The 23,002-nt window shown below is 42.7% G+C and overlaps 1 protein-coding gene across 1 annotated transcript; it reads left to right on the top strand.

Moving 5' to 3' along the window:
- Positions 1-4,534: 4,534 nt before the first annotated feature.
- On the top strand, positions 4,535-15,249 carry LOC121658959 (p53 apoptosis effector related to PMP22). The gene is made up of 3 exons (XM_042016598.1): positions 4,535-4,840; positions 12,046-12,189; positions 12,816-15,249. Exons 1-3 carry the CDS (start codon positions 4,630-4,632, stop codon positions 13,049-13,051), a joined length of 591 nt encoding a protein of 196 aa, XP_041872532.1. The 5' UTR covers positions 4,535-4,629; the 3' UTR covers positions 13,052-15,249.
- Positions 15,250-23,002: the final 7,753 nt, after the last annotated feature.

Here is a 23,002-nt window from a genome sequence, read left to right on the forward strand (position 1 = left end):
GCATCCTCTATCGCAGTTTTCCCGAGGTGTCTCCTGCCCCAGGATCGAATTCCCTATCCCGGCTTTCCCGAGGTGCCTCCTGCCCCCTGGCGGCAGAGGCGCCGCCGGCCCCGCCGCCCCCAGACACCCGCGTCTCTGTGCTTGAATAAAAGTGTCAGCGTAGGAGCAATCTCAGGTCTCAAGGGGAGTTTAAGTGAAAAAAGTTTTCCAGCTTTGTATCTGATATTGCACAAATACGATCTTTTCCAAGACACATCTTCTCTTGATTTATCAGATGTGAATACAAAAGTCAGAATAAACACAAGCATGCTGCTCTGCAAGAATTAATAAATCTTTCCAGTTCTTGAATAAACAGAAGTTTATCTTAAAAGAAAGCAAAGTAAAACGCCAGTGAAACCCTCTGGCCCCTCAAGCATAAGTACACACTGTACCTTGGGTTTTCTTGAAGGGGTGGTTCAAGTAACAGCAACCCTAGGAAAAAATGTTCACACACTGCGCCAAGCTCCCATTCCTGCAGGAATAGTTCCAGTGTTAGCCAGGCAATTGCTATCACTTTGTAACATCACACATGAAGATGGTCAGTTTCATAAGCCCTTGGAAAAGGGCTTATGAACAAAATCAAAATCAATAAGGAGGTCAAGGATGACACAGTTCTTTATTTGATGCTTTCCTTTCTTACATTTTGGAAATGCGAATGAGAGGATGAGGCAAAGGAGGAAAAGTTGCAGCAACAAGTACATAGAACTTAGTTGTTAGAAGGCCCTCATTATTCTGTGGGCATGGTCTAAGTGAGCCTGAGCCTTTAGAGAACTTTGGGGTAAAATCCCTTCCACCTGGGATTTGGCCATTTCCTTCACTAGAAGCAGAATTTCACCCAGTGCAACTCCAGGACAATAGAGAGACCTTTGCACAACCTAAGTGCAGGAAACTGGAGTTAGCAAGCACACCTTTATGACTGTATGGCAACCATAAGCACTGCATGCACAGAAGGAAGACTCTTTACTACTCTTTTATTTCTGAGATTTTAGGTCATCTCAGGCTGATGGAGTCACACAAGTTGTCCCTTGCAGGAATGAGAAAGCGTTAGTCACACCTCTGCAGGCCAAACTGTTGCTCTGGTACTTCCACAAGGCTTTTGAAGCAGGCTCCACAGAACATCAGTTGCAGAGAGTCAGCTTATTTCATCTATGCCAGCCCCAGAGGAGTCTCCAAAGTAAACTGAGTTCAACTAAGGGCTACTGACAAGAGCTGGTCAGAAAAATTGCTTTCTTATAAATTCACATAATGGCAGCTTTTGAGCACACATGAGGAAATTGAAGTTTGATCTGGAAACACTGATGGAGGGGTTGTTGTGGGTTATACAAAGTACATCCCATGCCTATCCTTTTTTATGGGTTGAATGACTACCCTGTTTAGGTGATGTTAATTAGGTGGCTGTGATGCCTGAAGAGAGATTAAGTAGAACTGGGGCACTCCAACATGGAGGAAAGTAAGCATAAGACGCTGTTGAAGGACAACACCCATGAATTACAAAATAATTGGATTTACAACAGGTATTCAGTCTGTGGACATTTTTTTTCTGAATTGTTTTTGATCTGAAAGGTAAACGGGCTAGAAAAAAATAGCCAGGTAAAATGGATAAAGGAAGGGTACCCCATCCCTGAGGGGACTCTGCAGAGCAGAGGGATGCCCTTGGCACTGTGTGTCCCACTCACCTCCCCTCAACCCAAATGCACTCTTAGCAACCAGCCTGCAGATTCCCGCTGGCATATTTCAAAACCTGTGAGAGGCCAGCCATACCTGTCTGGGCTGGAGCTGATCCCTGACCTTCACTCAGTGCTACTTGGTTTTCTCTGATAGCTGGGTGAATGATTGCTAGCTAGTAAATTATTTACTCCATGTAAAGCACCGCCTGCTAGAGAGGCATATCCCTTGTTACACTGCAGAGAAAAAAAATTTCTATAGATCCACAAAGATTATGAAATTAATTTATTATTAGCATAATAAATAAATAAAGGTAAGGGTAGTGGTGGTCAAAGAAGCTTATGCTTCCTTTTAACATGGCCAAAGATAAAATTGGGGAAAGTGTCCTTATGTTCATAACTACAGAACACATTGCTGTGTTCACGGCAGAAGATAGCGTATGTTTGGCAGAGCAGCTTGATCCAGAATGCCCAGCTACATTCAGGCAGGTTTGGTGTTTAGTAAAGCAAACCTCCTGTTTGTTTTGTTATGTATTAGGGCATCTTTTCCTCATAATCAAAGCACTGCATGTTTTTCATGTGTGGATCATTGCAGCCCCACAGAGCTGACTCCTACCATCTGGTCCCTGGGAAGATGTGGGTTATAGAGCCCAGAGGTGAGAAAAGCTGCATATGTTGCTGGAGCTGCCTGTCTTGCTGCAGGAGGCACTGGTTCATTAGTTTGCTAGATCTCTTCGCTTATAGATCCAAGTATCATTGGGACTGAAGGCAGGTAACTTCATTGGCTGTGTTATAGGCCCTCATACAGAATGGAATCTTTGGTGTATTATCTTTTAAGTTCAGCTGGATTTCCTAGTTGTTAAAAAGCCAGGTATTTAAAAAGAAAGGAGAAGATGGCATTTCTGTCTTCATGGGGTCACTGGGAGCAGCAGGATAGGCCACACAAGCCACTAATGCCCTCAGAGCGTCTCATCATGCCACTGCAGGCCCTGGACACTGAGGCACTCCAGGTGTAGGACAGCCTTGGGAAACCAAGTAATGCAATTACTAAAAATCAGAGCCAGCTCTATACTGTCTGAACTGAGGGAACTCTAACTTTTGACCTTATAATGAAGACAGAACTTTCCTGCGTGGTGCATTTCTACTCTTTTTCTTGAAAAATGGATGAAATTTAACCTCACTTCCCTTCCAACAGCTCTCAATTTCTGTGCTGAAGAAATTACTTTCTGCATCACCTTCTGAGGTGACCTGAGTGCTGACAGTGAGACTACCGGAAAATCACTGCTCGGCACTGCACAAATGAAGTTCTTCTGTAGTGACAAAAAGAGGATCATAGTGCCCAGTTCTGCCATTACTTCTCCCCTATGCAAAACCAGTATACTGATGACATAGGCTTGCAAGTAGTTCTGGAAAATTTTATTTACAACTCTATTATGAATTTGGAATGAAATCTGAACAGTGGGAATGAACATCAGAAGGATGTTGAGAGGGCTGGTGAAACTCCACGTGATTTCTGGTACCCTGCCTGAAGTTTTTGCAACTTGCCTGTGGTGATATCGTCTTATTGTTCTGATTTTAGCATCACAATCTATTCCTTAATATTTACCAGCAATCAGTACTCAGATGAGGTTGACCATCCCTCCTCACAGAACACCTCCCATGAATATCATTTGAGGAATTGACACTGGGCACTGTTTGATTATATGTGACATAGCTGTGACAAAATCCCATTTGATGCAGTCCAATAGGAACTCATATGCTCCCATCCTCCATGAAACATGTGTAATCCCCTTACCCACTATTGTTTTCAGCCTTTCAGATCTCAGAGATTTATCTTCCTGATGTCCTCTTTGCTGAGGCCTAGAAGCTGCTCCAAGACTCAATCAAACATGTGTGAGTTGTGTGCCCAAAACACACGCACTTCTAGTCCTGTCATGGGCACGTGTCTGCTCATACAATGAGTTTGCTTTGGTGCTGGGCGATGGGATGACACAATGGGATATGTGGAGATCTTAGTGAGGAGAAGTGCTTCTCCTATGACCAAAATTTTGGGTGTCCATTCATGCCATGTGATGGGGAAGCATTCATTTTGGTCATCTTGCATCTTGGAGTGCATTTCCAGACATGGAATGGGAAAAGATCAGGGCAGATGGATTCTGAGTACCACTGCTGGGCTTTGTCCAGTGCCCAGCACAGCCTGCTTGGAAGCCAGAGCACAATTGCAAGCAAACACTCATTAGATAGCCATTAGGAAACATGCATTTGTTTAATGCTAAGCATGATGTGAGGCAAATGATGGTTTCCTTGTTAATAAAGTCATATTCCCATCCTCATATGACACCTTTCTTTAAGGTGTCTCTTTTCTTGTCAACTGCAAAGAAACTTTTTGCAAGCTTTTGGTACTTGTAGTGGCTAACACCATCAGTATTATCAATGTTGGGCAATGCTGCTCGGAGTATCCAGTGATCAGAGAGGACGATGATGATCTCCAGCCCCCATGAGGAAGGCAGGGCTCGTGGAACCCCGAGAACCGCGAGGTTTTTTGCGTTTTTGCGGTGTCTGGGCCACGACGGCGGAGCGGGTGCGGGTGCGGGTGCGGGAGGGTGGCGTACAGCGAGAGGAGAAGTGCGAGGGTGAGCCCGGGCGGGCCGAGCGAGGCGCCGGGGCCGAGCGGGGCTGAGGGGGGCCGGGCCGAGCGGAGCGGGCTGGGCCCCGCTCCCTCCGCCGCTCTCCGCCAGCCCCACCGGTCGGGGCGGCCGGCGGCGGCAGGCTTACTCAGAGGAATGTGGGTGGGACTCCCTCCTCCCCGGCGCCTTAAAACCCCGCTCGGACCGGCACACTCGCAGTCTCCCGTCCCGGCGGAGCGTCCCCGCCGCACCACACCCGCGACGCCCGGGCTCGCTGGGCGCGCCGCCGGCCGGGCACAATGGTGGTGTGCGGCCTCGCCTGCTGGAGGTGCAGGTGGCTCCTGCCCCTGCTGCTGGGCCTGGCCATCATCATGGGCATCATCGCCCTGGCGGGCCGGGGCTGGCTGGAATCCGAGTCGGAGCCCTACGTGCAGCAAGCGTCGCTGTGGGAGAGCTGCACGCGGGGCGAGGAGGACCTCAACTGGAACTGCGAATCCCTCATGGACTACGGTGAGTGAGAAGCCCTCCGAGGGACCCGGGGCAGTGGGTGCCAAGACCATTGACCTCCCCTAACTCCGTTGTGGAGTAGCTGCTTCCTGGGATGGAGTTTCCGTCCAGAACCAGTATCCATGCTCTTTCGGGACTTAAACCAGCAATGAAACACGGGACTAGACTGCTCCAGAGGGATCTTTTTTAATCAGTACAACACTGAGAAGCCGGGGTGTTGATATTTTGGGTTTTTTCTAAAGTTATCGTACAACCAAAGTAAGATAGCAACTGGCTCCAAGTCCGTGTATTTGCTTCCCCTCAACTCTCGTCGGGCTGCCGTCGCACAGCCTTACCTGGCACCAGGCAGCTCCCTCCCTGTGCCGCTCGCCTCCCTGGTCGGATGGCAAGTGTGGAAACCTTCTTGCAGGGTGTCCTATGCAGAACCACACCTAGACAGTAGTAAAATGGTATTTCCCCGACCCTTCGCAGGGAGAGAGCACCTTAATTTAGCCCTCCTGGCCAAGGGAGTGCAGCTGTTAAAATGCCTCCTGATCTGCAGCTTAAAATAGTCTGATGTGGGTTTGCAGGCAGAAAAAAAAAATGCTCTCTCCTTTGTAGCTTTCTGTTGCACTGGGGCCTAAATCAGGGATAAGTGTGCGTCTGTTTTAACTTGCTTAGCTGCTTCTGTATCTGGCATCGCCACTGTAATATTCTTACTGCACACTCTCAGTTTCTAGATCTTTTGGGGGACTTTGTTTTATTGCTAGAACACGTGGGTCTGATTACATCTGCTTTTCCCTCAAACAAAATATTTCTGGACAAGTAAGCAGACCCGCCTTAAGATCCTGGATGAGGGTTCTTTAGGGACTGGGGGGCTGGAAGGGTGTGTTTCAACTGGGAGAGCTGGGACTGTTTCCCTGCGCAGGTCCCTTGCTGCCTGTGCACAGCAGACTCACTTCCAGAAGCTTTTCATTGCAACACTCATGCACAAACTAAATCCTGAATATATTGCAAGAGAAGTGGCTTCGTTTCTCAGCCGGGTGATGACTTTGGGCTTTACTGCAGGTGGAAGAATTCTGGCTAGTGAGGTGAAAATATCCATCTCCCCCATTAGACAGAGAAGAAAAGCTAGTGCAGGGTTGCTGCAACTTGCATTGCACAGGGAAAAAGTGCTAATATAGTACAGCTGCTGGAATTTGTTTTCTCCTGTAGTGACACTGCTTCACACGTCCCTGAGTACTGATGGGTGTGTGCTTTGCGTCAGCCCTCAGCATTGTGGGGCAGAAGTAATTTTCTGTGGCTTTTTTTCTAGTTAACAGACTGACAGAGAAGAACAGTATCTTTGACTTCAGTTGTTTAAGCCAAGGCTTAAACAAAGCAAAACTTACTTAAATCCTTGGCTTATTTTTACGAATTTGCCTGTTTTCAAATTTTCATAACATCAATGCCACTGTCTACTCAAATAGTATTTACATCTAGAGACAGGATGTAACACATGAGTTCAGGTTTGATTTGTTTTGTTTCCTTTTCTTCTATGCTAATGCAATTAGTGTCAAAATAGGTGAGGGCATTTACAAAGGAAAAAATGCCTAGCAGGCATTTATAGCACTGCTGCAGGAAAATAAAGGTTAACTAATTGAGATGCATAACTTCTGTTTTGCATAAAATAATTGCTGTGCACTAACCATCCTGCACCTCTCCTGATGAAATGAAGACTTCAGAGTGGGTCTTCATTAAAAGAATGTTCCATTAGACAAATTCTTAATTGAGCTGTGGCATGTGTACTAGGAAGAGGAAGAAAAAAAGCAGACGAGTCACTTATTTTAAATGAGGGGAAGGGGCAGGAAAAGACAAACAAAGATTTGCAAATAGGAGTGTCTCCTAAACTGCATAGCTCCTTAATGCACATTTGCAAATGCCACATGAGAGGGAAGAAGTGAAAGGGAAAACGAAGAGTAGGGTGTCATGTGGTAGGGAAGCAGGGAGGGGATTTTGTTTAGAGCTCTGTACTGGTTTGTGTCTTGGAAGTGCCCTGGCTGGCAGCGTCTGTGTATTATCAAAATGTTGCAATGCAGAAGTGCTGTACTGCACAAGAATATGACTCAAGATGACTTGGTGTAGACCATTGCAGGATTTAACTGTTGACTGTGTGTTTAAAACATATCAGTAAGCCATCAGCTATGCCAAGGATTATTTGCAGTGTGTTACTGGAGAGGATGATTGTCTTTATAGTGATGAGGTTGTAAGTTTAGGAGCAATATTTATGGGTGGCTGTGGCCTCCTGGTTCTGAATGACTGGTCCCAGTGACTGTGCTTTGAATTAACACTGTAAAAGATGGGCGTGTATGTGTGCAGTAAAGGTAACCCCATTAGGTTAACTCTTTCTTCTATTCTTAAGCCAGTTGTTATTCATTAAGTACACACCAGCCAACAAAGGAAAAGGGAAGCATTCTTCTGGATCCTTAGTAAGTGCCAAAAGAAAAAAAAAAAAAAAGGAATCAAAAAAGGTGGAACCTAGAAGTAGGAGCCCAACCTTTGTGAATCATGTTTCACTGCAGCTGTGCCACTGTGCGTGTGTCCCTAGAGGCATGGACTTTGATACCACAGATTATTGGTGAAATTGAGTGCATGTGGAGACTTCACTGAGGGGCCAGGTAAATAAAGGAGGAATGCTAAGTGTATGCTTACCTTTTCAATACACCTCTTCTCAGGCACACTTTTGCCTGATTTACAATGCCGGGATGCATTCAGTACAAACATTGTTTATAGTGTCAGCCAAGTGCAGGCACTTGGGAAATGCTAATGGGAGAGGTGTAGCAGTCAGTGTCCCTGCCTACACCCAGAAAACACTGCAACTTCCCGGTAAGAGATCCCAGTGAACAGGTGAGGCTGGTGTCTCTGCCAGGGCACTTTGCTGGCTCCTGGGCAGGCACACTTTGCTGCTAACAATCCAGAGACTTTAAAAGTTGGAAATGTATAGGATTGTGTCTTTCCTCAGCTCTCAGCTGAAGCCAAGTTTGTACTAGAGGGCTTGTATTTAATATTTTGGTAGTGTAGCGATTGCTTTTCTTGCACTCCTAAAGCCAAAACAGAGTAGTGATTTCCAGTATTGATTTCCAACCTGCCCTCCCAGAAATCCTTCAATTCTAGGCTCTTCTCTACTTGTGGTGGGTATGTTCATAGCTTCCTCTCACCAGTCATGCTACCATGGAAGTTTGCACATTATCTGAGCAAGAAAGTAGGGCTGACAGTGCTCTTTTGCTCACAGTCCACTACTCCTTTATTACATCAAAAAAGGGAGATATTTTTGGATATTCTGTGTAATGGGCTCTTGAGACCAAACAAGGATTGCTACTGCCATTTATATACAGAAAAATATTACAGATACAGTGTAAAACTGCCCCATCTATGCTGGTAATGATAAAAAATACCCTAAGATTCCATTTATTCACAAGCTAATGAAGTAGCTTCAGCTTCTGGAAGTGAATGAACAAAGATGAGAGTCTTGTTACTTCAAATCCCGTAGCAGCTAATCTTCCTGCTAGACTATTTTCACTGCTCTGTTATTGATTTCTAAAGAGAAATCTAGATTTAAATATCTTAGCCTGTAGAGATTCCATCTCCTCCCTGGTGAGGCTGAGGCATGGCCAAATGAAATCAGGAAATACACATAACACTAAGGCACTGTTGCTTGCTTTCTTTTAATTTCATCATATTACTGGTGCTCATCATTAACATTAAGTAATCATGACCCCTCCTAGTTATTTGCATGATAACATTTGCACCTTAGTTCCTTTCCATAGTAATCATTAATGTAATGTAATACTATGTAATAAAACTCTTAATCCTTCCTAATAATTATAGACCTTCAGCTTCTGAACAGTTGTTTTTTTAATGTTCTTTCAACACCACCTAATTGATAAATACTTTTCTGCTGATTAGATGCAAAGAACTTGACTATTCTTTGAGGCCAAGCTGACCTGGAAACACTAATACCCCCAGCTATTTCTCTGCTTTTCTGCTCTCCTATTCTTCTGCCCTCCTATTTAGGCAGCTCCAAATAACTGTGGTGTTCTTGGTTGATTTCATAAACAGACATCATCTTTATGTTTATTTTGCCTAAGAAATACTCTCTCTGCCAAATGAATGGATCTGAGAATTTTCTATTTTTATGGGAAAGCTTAAATTCTGGCTAAATATCTTAGGAGTACAAGGTACTTTTGAGCACAAACCAGGTAGAAACTGGGGCTAATCTGTCATTCTCTGACTGTGAGCAGGTCTCTCCAGCTCTTATGGCAGCAAACAGTGAGAAGGTAAACCTGCACCTCTCCCCTCCTGGCAGCTGGGAGCTGTAGGGGGAAGATCAGAAAGACAGGAGAGCTGGGTGCCTGTGGGGACTCAATCAGTTCTCAGAAGCCTTTAGGAGGAAAAGGAGCTGGGAAAACCTGACTTGACAGATATTGGGGTGAGGGGAATCCTGCATGGAGAAAAACCAATTTCAGTCTTAGCCCTGCAGCAGCCCCTCTGCTGAAAACTCTCCCTGTCGGTGGGGTTGGCCACAGGTCATGTGGATGAGGAACATCCCAGGGCTGCAACCTATGCTCTGGGAAGGTGCACCCTCCCACCCTGATCTCTCCCATCAGTCACTTATTAGAAGACTTTTATATACACACGATGTAAGAGAAATCTCAAAAATTAACCGTAAGTCCAGAGGTTTTTGCTGCTTTTCTTGTGATTCCCACAGGGGATCAAATGGCTGGCTGATAGTTCAATGGCTGACTACACTCATCCAGCCCAGAGCACACCCATCTAGTCCTGTGGCCAGCACCTATGACTCAGTCTTATCAGGTCTTGTCAGCATCAACCTGCTGCTAAATGCTGTTGGAAAAGATAATCCAGCAGGAGAAAGAGAGAAGGTGCCAGGTCACCAACACAGAGCTCTGTCACACATAAGCACAAAACTCACTGAGTTTCATAACGATGGTGCCTACTGCTTCCTTGCTTCTGAAGACCTGAAGCAAAGCTGGGCTTGATATTAATCTTCCTGACAAGATATCTCCTGCAGCAGTATGTGTTGTCATTTTCTTATTGCCAGAGACAAGAAAATAAATCATTGTGAGCAGAGCCAGGGCTGACCTGTATCCAAAAGCTTATCACACTTGTAAGGACAGTACAGATGATATAAAAATGTCAGAGAGAGCACTGTGGGCATTCTGCCTTGTACTCTTCCAGTTGTGTTTGTGTTACACCAAACCTCAAGGTGCCTAACATGAAGGTGTATTTGAATTTACAACCTAAATTTTATCAAACAGATGCCACATTTGTCTTCCTACACCTTGTCAGCATAAATAATGCATCTGAAAGGGAATATGCTATGATAACTAAGTGTTCCTTCTTGTTGTGCTTTTTTTTCTTCTTAATAGGGCAAATATTGATAAATAGCTTGCCTAGATCATCTAGTCTGAATTGGTTTTCCTGGGCTGGCTGTGTGTAATGGTTACATATCTTACATATCCCTTTATATTAGTTATCACTAAAGTAATCCTGTTGTGGAGACAATATTCAATACCTGTAAGTCAGACACTGTTCTGTATGAAAAGATTTTATCAAACCACTGACGTAGCTCTAATCTCTAGACACTCATCAGGTCTCCTCCCTGTTCTTCCCCTCAGCATTCCCTTAGGGAAGGGGTATGAAACATGCACAACTAGCTGAAGGAGAACTAATTTACTGTCTTGAGTAGCTCCAGGAAGGGAGAGGGGAAAGAAAAACCTTTTTCTTATCTTTTCTATGTCAGCTTTATTGTCTTCAGGTGGCAGTGGTAGTGGCTGGGAGTTTTGGGCAGAGATTTGGCTGATGGATACCTGCTGCATTTTACTTTTGTTGTTGGATTAGGGGAGAAAGAAACCAGTTCAAACAGATCTATTTAAAATAGCTGTAAAACAATGCTTTGCTTTCAGATAGCAAATTGCAGAGAAAGAATGGAGTCTACAATGAAAGCAGGATACCTCCAAAGTCACTTCAGCTGTGTTGGAATGGACAGCTATGATGAAAGAGAACTTTTTTAAAGTGTTCTGACCTAGATCTCACTGGCCTCTTTATTTTCCTACATTAGAGGGAGCTCAGGATCCGGCCCTGCCTCTGTCTAAGTGTGTGAAAGTAGAAACCCACAATATGTAGATGTGGGAATTGAACTGTGATGACAGCTGACTGGAAAACAAAGCACTAGCCAGTATGGTTTGGCCCCTGTAGGCAGGTATCCTGCCTCCAGGGCAGGAACACCTTCGCTTGTAGTTGTTTGCACTGGGCTCACCTAAATTACTTGGTTTCTGAAGAGGACAAGGTGTGTGAGGGCCTTTTCACAAGGCCGTGTTACTGCCAAGGTAGAATTGCTGGCTGTTTTTCTAGGAGGTTTTCCTGCCATTGTTGCCTTGGCCCTGGGCTATGGTGGGTGAGTTCTGGATGCTGGTGCTGCTCTGTAGGAATACAGCCACTTGCTTCGTGCCTGAGCCTCTCCAGCGTGCAGTAGCTTGATACTAAGCAGCTTGATACACCCTGTTCCAGCAAATGTCGAAGTAATGATTCAAAGAGGGCTCATCAACTTTTAACTCAGATTTTATTGTTTCTCCTCCACATGCTACATTTTAGCTGTGAATAGATACTTATTTTCAAGACCTTTCTTTTTGTCATCTTTTCAGCTATTCCAAGTTTCTTTTTGGTCGTGCTGATTTTGCTCCACATGCAGTATTCTTGTCACAAACAACCAGAAGTTTTGTGCAGACAGCACTGTTATTTTCCAGCAGTTATCTCCTGTGGTGGTACCCTCTTGTCTGCTTTCACACTTCCCTGTGCATGGAAGTGGTTTTGTAAACTTGCATATTGAACAGGAACTGTAATGATAAAGGGCACTGTCAGCAGTTGTGTGCCCTATCTGCTCAGATGTCTGTGGGTGTCTTACAGATATGTGTTATCTCTGTTCTGTGCTGCGCTCTATCCCGCTTTTCAGCAAGACAAGTTAGCAGGCTGGGAGTCCTGTGCTGCTCCAGCAATGATGGTGCCTCCCTGCTCTGCTGCTGTGTACTTTGCAGGCATTCAGTACTGCTTTGATGTAAGGACGTGCTTCTTACAGAAAACCATTTCAATACAAAATGATTAAAGAAAACCAAAGAGCTGCAATGACCTACAGGAGAGTACTGCTGTGTGTAACATCTTGTTTTCTCTTCAAGGATGGGGGAGAGCAGCAGCTGCCACATACCTCGTTGGCTTTGTGATCCTGGTCATCTGTTTTGCCCTTGCAGTCATCGCGTTCTCAATCGAGATCCTCCGCTTCAACTTTGTGCGAGGAATTGGAGGCCTGCTCTTTGTTGTTGGTAAGGCTGGGCACAAAGAAAAGATTATTTTAGATGTGAAACTGGCATCAGCAGAAAAACATGTTAGATGGAGCCTCCCTTACAAAATTAGCCGTCGTTGTCTGGTTTATGACTCATTTTCATGGGAAACAAGGGAAGGTTGATTTACCCTCTGAGAGCATAATGGTTAAGAAAGCTCCAGTGGCCTTTGTCAGTTCTCACTTTCCCAAAAGCACTCTGTGGGGACACCCAGCACCTTTGACCCTGTATTTCACATGCTAAGACTTAAGAGCTGAGAGCCCCGGGTGCTTCCCACCTTTCTGATGGGGGAGGAGGAACGGGGTTCTGGGAGGAACTGGCTCGGCAGGGTTCCTGCTGCTGGCTGTGGGACAGGGCTGGTCACAGCATGCAGGTATGTGCCTCAGCAACCTGGCAGTGGCAACTGCAGCTGCTACAGCCGCGTAGGCGTGGTGATGTGCCTGGGACAGAAGTCACGCACCTCTGTAACAATGCAGATTTGATCGCAGGTCTGAAGCTAATCCTTACATATCTTAGGTATGCACTTATCTCCAGGTACCTTTTTTTAGTGGGAACTGTAATATGTTCGCTGTAACTTACTCCTGATTTTCTTTCTTTTCTCTCTCTAGCTGTATTCCAGATCATTGGCTTGGTCATTTACCCTGTGAAATTCACAGAAGAAATTCCACTGACTGGAGATAACATGTTCAGCTGGGCCTATGGCTTTGGCTGGGCCAGCACTGTTGTCGTAATAGGTTGTGCTTTCTTCTTCTGCTGCCTCCCCAACTGGGAAGATGAAGTCCTGGGAAACATCAAGCCTACCTATTACTACTCCTCCCCAGAGAGAGCACCATACTTAAATTGAAAGATTAAGTCCAAGTACAGTCAACTATCAAAACAGAGAAGCACCTCTGATGTACATTTGGTGTGATTGTAGGAGAGTGAAAAAACTCACCTTATTTTGCCAGAGTATTTGTTCCAATATATCTGGCAATAAATTAGGAAAAACATTGGCGTCTTAAACCAAATAGTTTTTACCTGAAGTATTATTTACATATTCTCATGTCAATTCAGTTTAAGTGGTTTTCTTGCTCCTTCCCCTCCCAATTAATTGACTCATCCTTATTTTATTCAAACATTTGCTATGAATAAAGATGATAGTGTTTCAAGTGTAGAAAGGAAAAGGATTAAAAGTATTTTAAACAACCCATTAGCGGGTCCTGCGAGATGGGTTGGTTTTTTCCACCTCTGACAAAATTGCTTTCAATGGACCTAGGAAAAAACACAGCCTTCCAAAGAAGGCTTTTTCTTCTGTCAAAGTCAGTCCCAAGGAAAGAACTTCCCTGAAACTATCACAGTCACCTGCTGCCTAAAAATCTTTTCTCATTCCTGTTACTGGACTGTTGTTGACTACTAGCTATTTGAATTAAGGGGAAAATAAAATTAAAATTTATTTTTCACCAATTGCTGCTGTTGGACAAGGTCTCTTCCAAAGCATGGAGCTGGTGTGTATAGCATAACAGTGGCTAACGTAACATTGGTGGGTTTGTGGCCACAGCAGGACTTGTGATGGAATCACATATTTATGTTGTTATAGATTCAGATGTTAAACTACACACATTTTTACATGGTATTTGAGGGATGCTGATTTAGAAAGTATCGTTGAGCAGAAACATAAACCATTCTATTTGTCTACCTTTGTAAAGCTGCAGTGTTTTAATTATCAGTGTGCTTTGGAGGGAAGCCTTTGCAGAAGGTGTTTAAAAACCTCCGAAAGTTTCTAACACTGTAGGTACCTCAGAGTTTAGTAAACTTGGGGCTGCTTTGTGAATGAGTAGGGGTAACAGGTAGAAATAGAAAGGCAGTTCTGTGAGCAATTTACATATGCAAACTTCATACAGACACCTGTTTTGGAGTAATCTGGCTGGCTCCTCATTTGTGTTTCTGTAGCCAGCAATTCCAACTAAGTATTCCAGCAAGGCGTAGCTGTGTCTGTGTTGGCCATGGACCTGCAGCATCTTACAGCAGCTTTAATTATGGTCTATAATCTTTGTCAGGGCTTTGTTCAGCTGGGGAAGAAGGAAGTTCATTTTTTGAACTCCTCTTCCAGCTATGGGAGAAGTAGCTTTAGCAGAGACAGACTGAGGAGGGTACAGGTGGGGTGGAAAGCAAATGCTGCATGTTACTCTGTTACTTCTTACTCTCATGAACCTGGTACTTAGGAGAGGGTGTGTGGGTATGTGTATTCATGCACATGTACAAAATAGAACTTAAAAAGCAGTAACCAACAGACTGTAAAGCTAAAGTAATTTACAACTAATCTTTTGCAGTGCCCTGTATTTCTTGTATTATATATTGTATAGCTTTCCATTTTGTAACACCTTTTTCAATTTGATAATGCATGTGATCTTGTTTTAGAGAGGCCAGGTGATTCCTGAAGGTCCCTTTTAGGCCTGTATTTTATAACTTTACAGAGCACAAATGTCTGCAGACTTCATAATTGTGTTACGAGCTCAGTTGTGGCATATACAATCAGTTGTATTTATGATTCTTGCTGAATAAGAGAGTTCTGTGATAAACATGTCCTTTTAATTTTTTCCCCCCTTTTCTGTACAGTACTGGCTGGTGGGAATACTGTGTAGACTTACTTGTATCATAAGTAATGATAGTACCTACTTCTAGTGAATTCAAAACACAGCAGAGAATCTCAAGATAGGAAAATCCTTGCACAACTAAAGCTGAAAAGGAGGAAAAGTAAAAAAATGGACACTTTTTCTAGTGACAGGGAAGATGGTATTGGTAATATGGTAATTGGATTTAGCAAAATTTAAGTCTTCTGTATGCTTTTTTATAAGCATTGGCATAACTTGTCAAAAAAGCACAAATGTAAAATAAACTTGGCTCTGAATATACTGGGAGGGGTAGAAGCATAACCAGCATGTTACACAATTAAGATGTTCCAGAGAAAGCTATTGCAAATAGTTATTAATTACTTTCAAGTGATATTAATGTATGTGACACTCCTTTCAAATGTGGTGGCTTAATTAAAAATGTTTTAACCGATGGTTGTAGAAACTTGGTGGTGTTTGTGGTTCATGGATTAATTTCATAAGATCAAACAAATAAGCCATTATTTTCTTTTCTTAATGTGAATATCAGTATCCATAAAGTGTCAGGTCACTAAAATGAAGTTAAAGACCTCATGTCCAGGAGGCAGCAACTTCATTTTCCAGTCAAATAACCTTCAGTATACACTGTAAAACGTCTGTGCACTTTCATTGAAGTGCCAGGCATAGAATGTTCTTTGCTAAGTCAAAACCTCTCAAGTGCATCACAGCTTAAGGGAGAACTCTAAACGTTTTAAATACACAACTGTCTGCAGGAGGTCTCGGGTGTGGGAAGTCTGTTTTTATCAAAACTGTTACAAGTGCCTTTCCTACACTGATCAAGAAATTTAAATAGTGAAAAAAAGATGGTGTACTTGCCTGTTATTTTCAGTGGAAGGATGCACTTCTGCCATGATTAGAAACTGTCCCACTTCTAACCTCAGATTATGCATGGCCCATATGGTAGCCCTGTCCTAGTGGCATTTTTAAAGAGAGCAAATCAGTCAGTCACTCCTGTCTTACACCAGTCTGTGGCTTCAGATTTCTGGAAAGACAGGTTCATCATTCTCCTGTTTGTTTTTTTATCTGTCCTCTTCCCTAAATGCCTTAATTTTAAAATTCATTTACTACCCTGGATCCTAGTGCCTTGCATGTGCTTCTTTTTGGGTTTTGGTTCCATGTCTCCCCTTCTTTAATTACTTTTAATTTTAAGTAAATAAATAGGAAAAATATTTTGGTTCCTTTTAGATTTTCCTAAATGCTCTGAAGATAATTGCAGGGTTTCTGTAATGCCCTTCTTTCAACAGGAAGAAAATTTGTATTCCTGTTTACCTACCAGTCTGTATTAAGCTGCAACCTAAATCTGTGCTCACTAAAATCACTTGAACATCTCCAGTGAGCTTCAGGCTGCATTGTTGCTCCTTCTAATCTGACCCGGGAGAAGAGAGAGCAGTTCAGAAGAATCTGAGCACACTTGGCCCTTTTCTCAGGGGGAGTTATGAGCAATCAAAAATGTGCATGACTGAGTACTAGGGAAGACTAATTGACCTGAATGGGATGATTAATGCTTAAATCTCATGGATATGGCAAACAGCTGCCACACCCCACTGGGATTTTGTATTTTTAGTTGACGTAACAAGTGACTAATTTTTTAGACAGTTCATTGACAAGATAGAACTCTAAAAGACTATTTACCTGACCTTTACATCCTGCATACAAGGCCTTTTGGATGTAGAACACATACATAAATCAAGGGAGTGTAGTAACAGATCATTCGGGAGGGGGGAGGGTTGTTATGGTGATAAGCACTCCAGAAACAAAAACAACCGCATGCTGAAAGAAAATATTGCACACACACACACACACAAAGAGAGTTGCTGAGATCACTGAGCACTTACAAACTAATGACCCAAGCACATATATCTATGGAAACCAAAACGCTTTAGGAAATGCATGACATTTGAGAGAGCTGAGGTACTGGTCCCACAGCTCAGAGCAGTGGGAGCTACTGGCAATATGGAAAAGCACCCTGAAAAAACAGGTTAACCTGTGCCAGTAGGTGAAGTTGCACAGATCTTTAAATAAACTTGGGAGATGATACTCACAACTAGAATAAAGTCAAATCAAATCTGGAGGATGCATTTGTCAAAAATAGGGATGCTGAGTTTCTGAATTTGATTCTTGTAACAGGCATTCGGTACAGGAGTAGCAAAATCTGTGTGCAGTGGGTTCACAGAACCACTGTTCTGTGTTACTGCAGTAACGTGTTAAATGCCAGTGTTACTGTACAGGTGCAGCAGTTTATATGTGTAGATCTCATTTGCTGCACGTATGCAGTGTATTTATGAGATAATTCCAATGACTCCATGGTGCAGGTCTGCACTGGTACAGTAGGCAGCCTTTTGTCTGGGATTCCTGGTGTTCTAAGGTGTGGGCAAAGCTGCATCAGCTATGAAGCTTAACATCTATAAATTCCAGGCAAAAATCCAATGCCCTCAAATTTCGACTATATAAAATTATATTTAAATTACTTGAGAATTGTTAGAATAATCCAAAGAGTTTTTTTCATTAGGATATTTGAATGCATAAATTTAATAAGGCTGTATTTATAATAAAGACTGCAGAAGAAAACAGACAGACATGCCTGGAGCTTTATAATATAAATATTACAGCTATAAACAACATAAATAATAATCTGTGCTAAGAAATATGCTTTATATAATATAATTAATAAATAGAAATGAATTATATTCCTCATGGGTTCATCTTTGCAGGATTGGATAACACTAGAAGAGTTGGTATGGCTGCTGCTTTTTATTTATCTGTGGGAATGGGGACAACACATACTATTTTTCACAGAGGTCTTTGTGAATACAGAATATTTTATAAGCATCAAAGCTTGCTAAGACTCAAGGTGATACATTGGAAATCAGTGTTCACTGAGTTTGAGAAGGCCCAGAAAAGTTTAGAGTGAGCTGTGAAAACTGTGAACGAAAAGCCAGGTAAGTCCTGTCCTACAGTGTGCTGCCCTGGGAAATGATCACGGGCTGCAGTAGCCTAGTTTGATGGGCACAGTCCTGAATACACATGGAAGCATATGACTGGGGCAGGAGCTAACCTGTGGCCATTACAGTCCCTTTTCAGGAAATAGCCTATTTTTAAGCTCTCTTTGTGTTAGCAATCCCTTACAACAGGAAATAGAACTTTTAATGAAAAAAAATTTAGGTGAATTCTTATATATGACAATTAACTTCTGACTTGAAATAGAAAGACAAAACAACTTGCAAAACAAAACTTGGGAAAATCATAACTGGCATTTGGTATCACGATAGTAAGTTGAAAATGTTGCTAGGAGACCTCCATTTTAATTTCAGCCCTCTTGTCAAATCAATTTCATATCAAACATTTAAAACTGAAGAAGTAATTTCCATGTAACATGTTAGTTTCGGCAAAATCCTACTTTTGGCTAGAGAATCTCAAAGTGAATATTCCTGGCTGAAACCCTTAAAGATATGCTTGGTGTGCACGTCATATCTGTAAATCTCAGAGTGTTTAAACAAGTAGCTATTCGCAACTGACCCACAAGGCAGAGCAGATAAAAGCCATTTCTTTGACAGAGAACTGTAAGTAGCAAGGCTGTGGCACCTGGGAATTACCTAAGTGAAGCTGATTTTATTCCTCTCCTAAGGCAGCTGAGCTTTATGCTTTACAAGGAGTTACTATTATGATCCACTACAACAGGACAAGTATTCAGTTAGCTTACCTATGCCACAGAAAAGTTGTGGAGCCCAAAGCAAGTAGCTTAAGTAAAATCATCCCATATGCAGAACAGGACTGTGATGTACCACTCTAACTGCTTACTCACGGGTTCATAAAATCCCTGTATGCAACATGCTATGATTCTTTCATTCTATGATTCTGTATGCTCACCAGAGAACTTGTGCTCCTGACAGCCACTCAAGGAAGATACGGACGCTCACAATGGTTACAAGTGTCCAGAGGCCATCTCAGCTCCTAACTGAGTAGTTGATTTACAAGACACCCTTGATTTCAGCCTTTTGCCTGGAGAAAGGGGAGTTGACTGAACTGATTAAACTCCTACAGGGTACCTGTAGGAAATACCTGGGGATTAAACCTTGTTCCAATATGGAGCTTATCACGTCCTTTAGCAAAAACTAGCTGACAACTAAATCCATGCTCAGGCACACAGAGTCTTTGTACTTTCCTAATCTTGTGTTTTCCTTATTTGTGTTTTCCTAATACAGTCTTGAATTGCTTACATAAATGACAGTCCTGGATGCCACCCTGTGTTTGCATCTTGGGTGTTAAAACTTATTGGTTTGAACATGTAGTCTTGCTAAGGAGAGGAAGAAAGCCCTTTTGAGCCTACTCTTTGTCCTGTCAAGGCAAGCCTGCTTTGCTGACAAGATCCAGCCAGCGCTGCATGTGGGGCAGGCTTTGGAGGTCCTGCAGCAAGCTGGTCCTGGATGACTCTTGCTAAAAACCTTAACAAAACCCTGTGGGAATTCTCCTCTGAGCTCAGCGGTCGATGAACAAAGGAAGTATCCAACATCTGCAGAGCTTTCCTGTGTTGTGTGGGACAAATAGAGGAAAGCTTTCCCAAATGCACAGCAGCAGGACTGAGCACCCACTATTCACCAGGTCATCACAAGCATCACGGAGAAGCATCATGGAGAAGCATCATAGTGCCTGGCCACCACGGGAGAGTTCCTCAAAAAGGGTTGGTGTGGGCAAAACTACAGGATCTCAACTGCGTGCATTTTTGTAGGGGGGTGTTTTTATTTTGCAAAGAAGTAAAGTCAGGTCCTGTTCAGAATGTATTTCAAGTGTCCTTGTAATTAACGTAAAGGAATTGCAGCTTGGATTACCCTGTGAACACTCCTGATGGCTAAAGGTCCTTTTCTACATGTGCTTGCTATGGATGAAATATTAATCATGTGGAGAACACTACTGCCTTACAGGCAGGGTACAGGGAGTGATCACAAGGTACAATTTGGCTGACTGAGTTGCATCACTGTATAGGCTGTGGTTGTAACAATAACTGCAGTGCAGCCCTTTCCAATGGGAAACCATAGATTGGCATTAGCAGAAAAAGAAAAGGACTTATGGTTGTAAATAGATTAATAAATATAGTAGTAATAGTTACAAGATTTATGCTCAGAGTCACTTATTAGATGTAAGGTAGCACACAAGAGAACAGATCATAAAATAATCTCAGCAAAGCTTTTAAAATCCAAACTCTGGGGACTTCTTATTTAGGAGCAGTGTGAACATTAAAGAATGAAAATGTGCTTGTTGCAAAAGTCATGCACCACATGCACCACAGCTGGCCAGCTTATGCCAATCCAGACATTTATCTAGCTTAGCTGACCAGACCAGAGACTAAAGGTGAATGAAAATATGCTGGCAGTGACTTGTTAGCTTCTTCTTTCACTAAGAAAACCATTTGTGTCTTGGCTGAAAAAGGCATATTTTTAATTCTAACTCTAATGCTGTAGAATTGTTTGTTTTATCAATATCCTCCTGCTTACTTGGTTACCTCAAGTAATAATGAAGATTCATTAGCAATACTTCTAGGTGCAGAAAGTGCACTACAATCTAACAGTTTTAGCATTGATAATATATCTTCATTTTCAACAGATTATTCTGGTGTTAGCCAGGAGGGACTATCCACAGACACTGGAGAAGGAGAACAAGCATTTGCTTTCATGTAAACACCCAGCTTGTACATTGTAAAAGACAAAGCACGGAGAAGGTAAGTCATCACTTAATTTAAAGTTTCCAATCATTGTTCCTTGTTTGCCACAGGAGTATCAGAATTACATGAGATAGATACATCATTTTGTCACCTTTGGATATATCTCCCTTTCTGCTGTTCAAGGTATCACAAATTACCCTTTTACTGAATGTGAAGATTGCTTGTAATTCTAAGTTACTTAAGGATGACAGAGGTGGGCAAGACACAGAAACATCCGTGGTGACTGAACACTACTCACCTTTCTTTCACAATGTGATATTGTTCTCTGTGGTATCACCTTGCAAATGCTAGCATTTGTGACAGTATGCATTCATCCACAGGTGAGCTGTAATAGAAACTGCTGACAAATCCTTCAGTAAGTGCCTACCTGAAAAATGGCTGAGCATTCTAAATTCAGGGAGGGCCATTTTAGTCCTCAACAGACATTGGCTCTCAAATGCATGACAGTACCTCTCTTCATACTAGATTTCAGGGACAAAGTTGCTTGAATTTGATTTGCCTATTTCCTTATAAAGCTGTAATTTTGTGAAAGGTTGAAACTTGGCAAGAGACTAGATATAGAAAACTGAGTGAAGGCTTGTCTACACTCTACTACCACATTCATGAAGCCATCTTTTAAAAGCCATTTAATATCAAAACATGTGTTCTCTCAAACTTTTAGATTCTATTGTGCCCACTTCTACCTCAGCTGTGGCAACAGAAAGAACATGCATCTACAGACTTGGACAGCTTGCAGGTACCAGCATAGTGTACTAAGGTTGAGCTTCAAATGATATTTGCTTTAATGTAAATATTTTTTTAAATCATGAATAAAAAATTATATATTGCAGTGTTATAGAACAGGTAAATTACATTTTAAACATTAGGTTAATGATAACTGAATTTGTGGATAGCATAAATGTGGACTACAATGGAAGATACATTCTATTCTAAGGGAATGGTTGTTCCCTAAAGTTTACTCTACAAAAAAAAAAGGTGAGATTGGCCCTTATTTCCAACTCAAAACAGCAGCTGAGGTGTCTTCATAGTTGGCTATGGCTTTCAGCAACACTCAAATTCAATGGCCAAAACAGTAAAAATGTCTCCTGCTCTCACAGAAGCCTGTTGGATACCCCTAATGGACCTAATGGACAACCACAGGGATACTGGACTGTCTGTGCCACAGGACAGATGCTGGCAGGATGCTTCAGCTTGCCAGAATGAGAGATAACACAGCCTCACCACGCTCATCTACCACCAGGCTAATGAGGTTATGTGAGATAACACATGCTGTCATATTAACCTCTTCAAACCAAATTCTTCATGGAGTTACTGTTTCTTCACTGTGCTGCAGCTCATTGCTGTGGATGTTCCAGTTTGGTTCTCTGCAAGCTCAATGCCTCTTCAGGCACAGAGTATCAGAGTAATGTAAATTATTAATTTCTTTTATTTAGGCCATTATTGATTTATGAGTATTCATTCAGAAAAATGCTGTGGAGTTTGCAGTTCAAAAACAGTTCATGGCTGTCACATTGCACCATGAGAGCTGCAATACAATAGCAAATTTCTTTGAGTAAATGTGGTCAGTACTTGGATGCAGCCCCACCTGACAAAATCCACCATGTGAGCAAGGGATACTTTGCATCCTCTGGGCTTAACTGTGTTTCACACAAACCAGCTTTGATCAAGGGCTGCAGCTGCTTTCACATGTAAATGCATTTGGGCCCTACCAAAAGACTAGGTTGTAGCACGTGTTAGTTCAAAGGGAGAGTGCAGGGAACACAGCAATATGGCTTCGGAGCTGACAGACAGAAAACTCTGCCCTGCACTCCCAGGGCATAGATGGCTCATCCCTGCGTTGCTCTCAGCAGCCGCAGACAGGCTCTGACAGGCCCCAGGCAGTGCATGTACAGCCAGATCCACACACGGGGAGTGTTTGTGAGGCTCAGCCAAATCAAAACTCGTGTTTTGTTCTCCCAGTAAGGCTATATCCAGATCATAATATATTTTTAACAGTAAACCTTGGTTTTGTTTTCCTCTGTACTTATGCCCCAGAAGGGGAAGAGAGGGCAGTCACAATGTTTATTGTCTTAGCTTTATAACAGCTATGGGAATTTCTTTAATTGTAAAAAATAAGGTATGGTTTTATTTTTAAATGGCGTCCAAGAAGGACAACTTACAGCCTCCAGGTGGCAAGTTTCAGAAGCATCTGCCATGTCACGCAAATCGTTCCCTCTCATCTCTGCTTTCACCTGCCATAGTGCAAATACCTTAGAAGATAGAAAGGTGTAAGCAGAGCTCTGAGATGCTCCTGCTGGTGGGAATGTCAGGAAGGAAAGTGTTAAATGCTGAGGATAAACAGCTCCCGATTTGTTACCTAGTCAGCAGGGCAGAGAAGATCCCACAGATAAACCCAGCCTCGAAGCTTCTCCCCAGCTCAACTGGTTATTGC

The sequence above is a fragment of the Corvus kubaryi genome, unplaced genomic scaffold (genome assembly GCF_017639235.1).
Source record: "Corvus kubaryi isolate FWS band 111438036 unplaced genomic scaffold, C.kubaryi_AGA036_p1.0 split3-73, whole genome shotgun sequence".
Classification (NCBI taxonomy): domain Eukaryota; kingdom Metazoa; phylum Chordata; class Aves; order Passeriformes; family Corvidae; genus Corvus; species Corvus kubaryi.

What these genes read in the sequence shown, in the direction of transcription:
- LOC121658959 (XM_042016598.1), top strand. Translation starts at nt 4,630, where the DNA reads ATGGTGGTGTGCGGCCTCGCCTGCTGGAGGTGCAGGTGGCTCCTGCCC. An exon ending in CGAATCCCTCATGGACTACG is followed by an intron (nt 4,841 to 12,045) that starts GTGAGTGAGAAG and finishes TTTCTCTTCAAG; the next exon opens with GATGGGGGAGAGCAGCAGCT. An exon ending in AGGCCTGCTCTTTGTTGTTG is followed by an intron (nt 12,190 to 12,815) that starts GTAAGGCTGGGC and finishes TTCTCTCTCTAG; the next exon opens with CTGTATTCCAGATCATTGGC.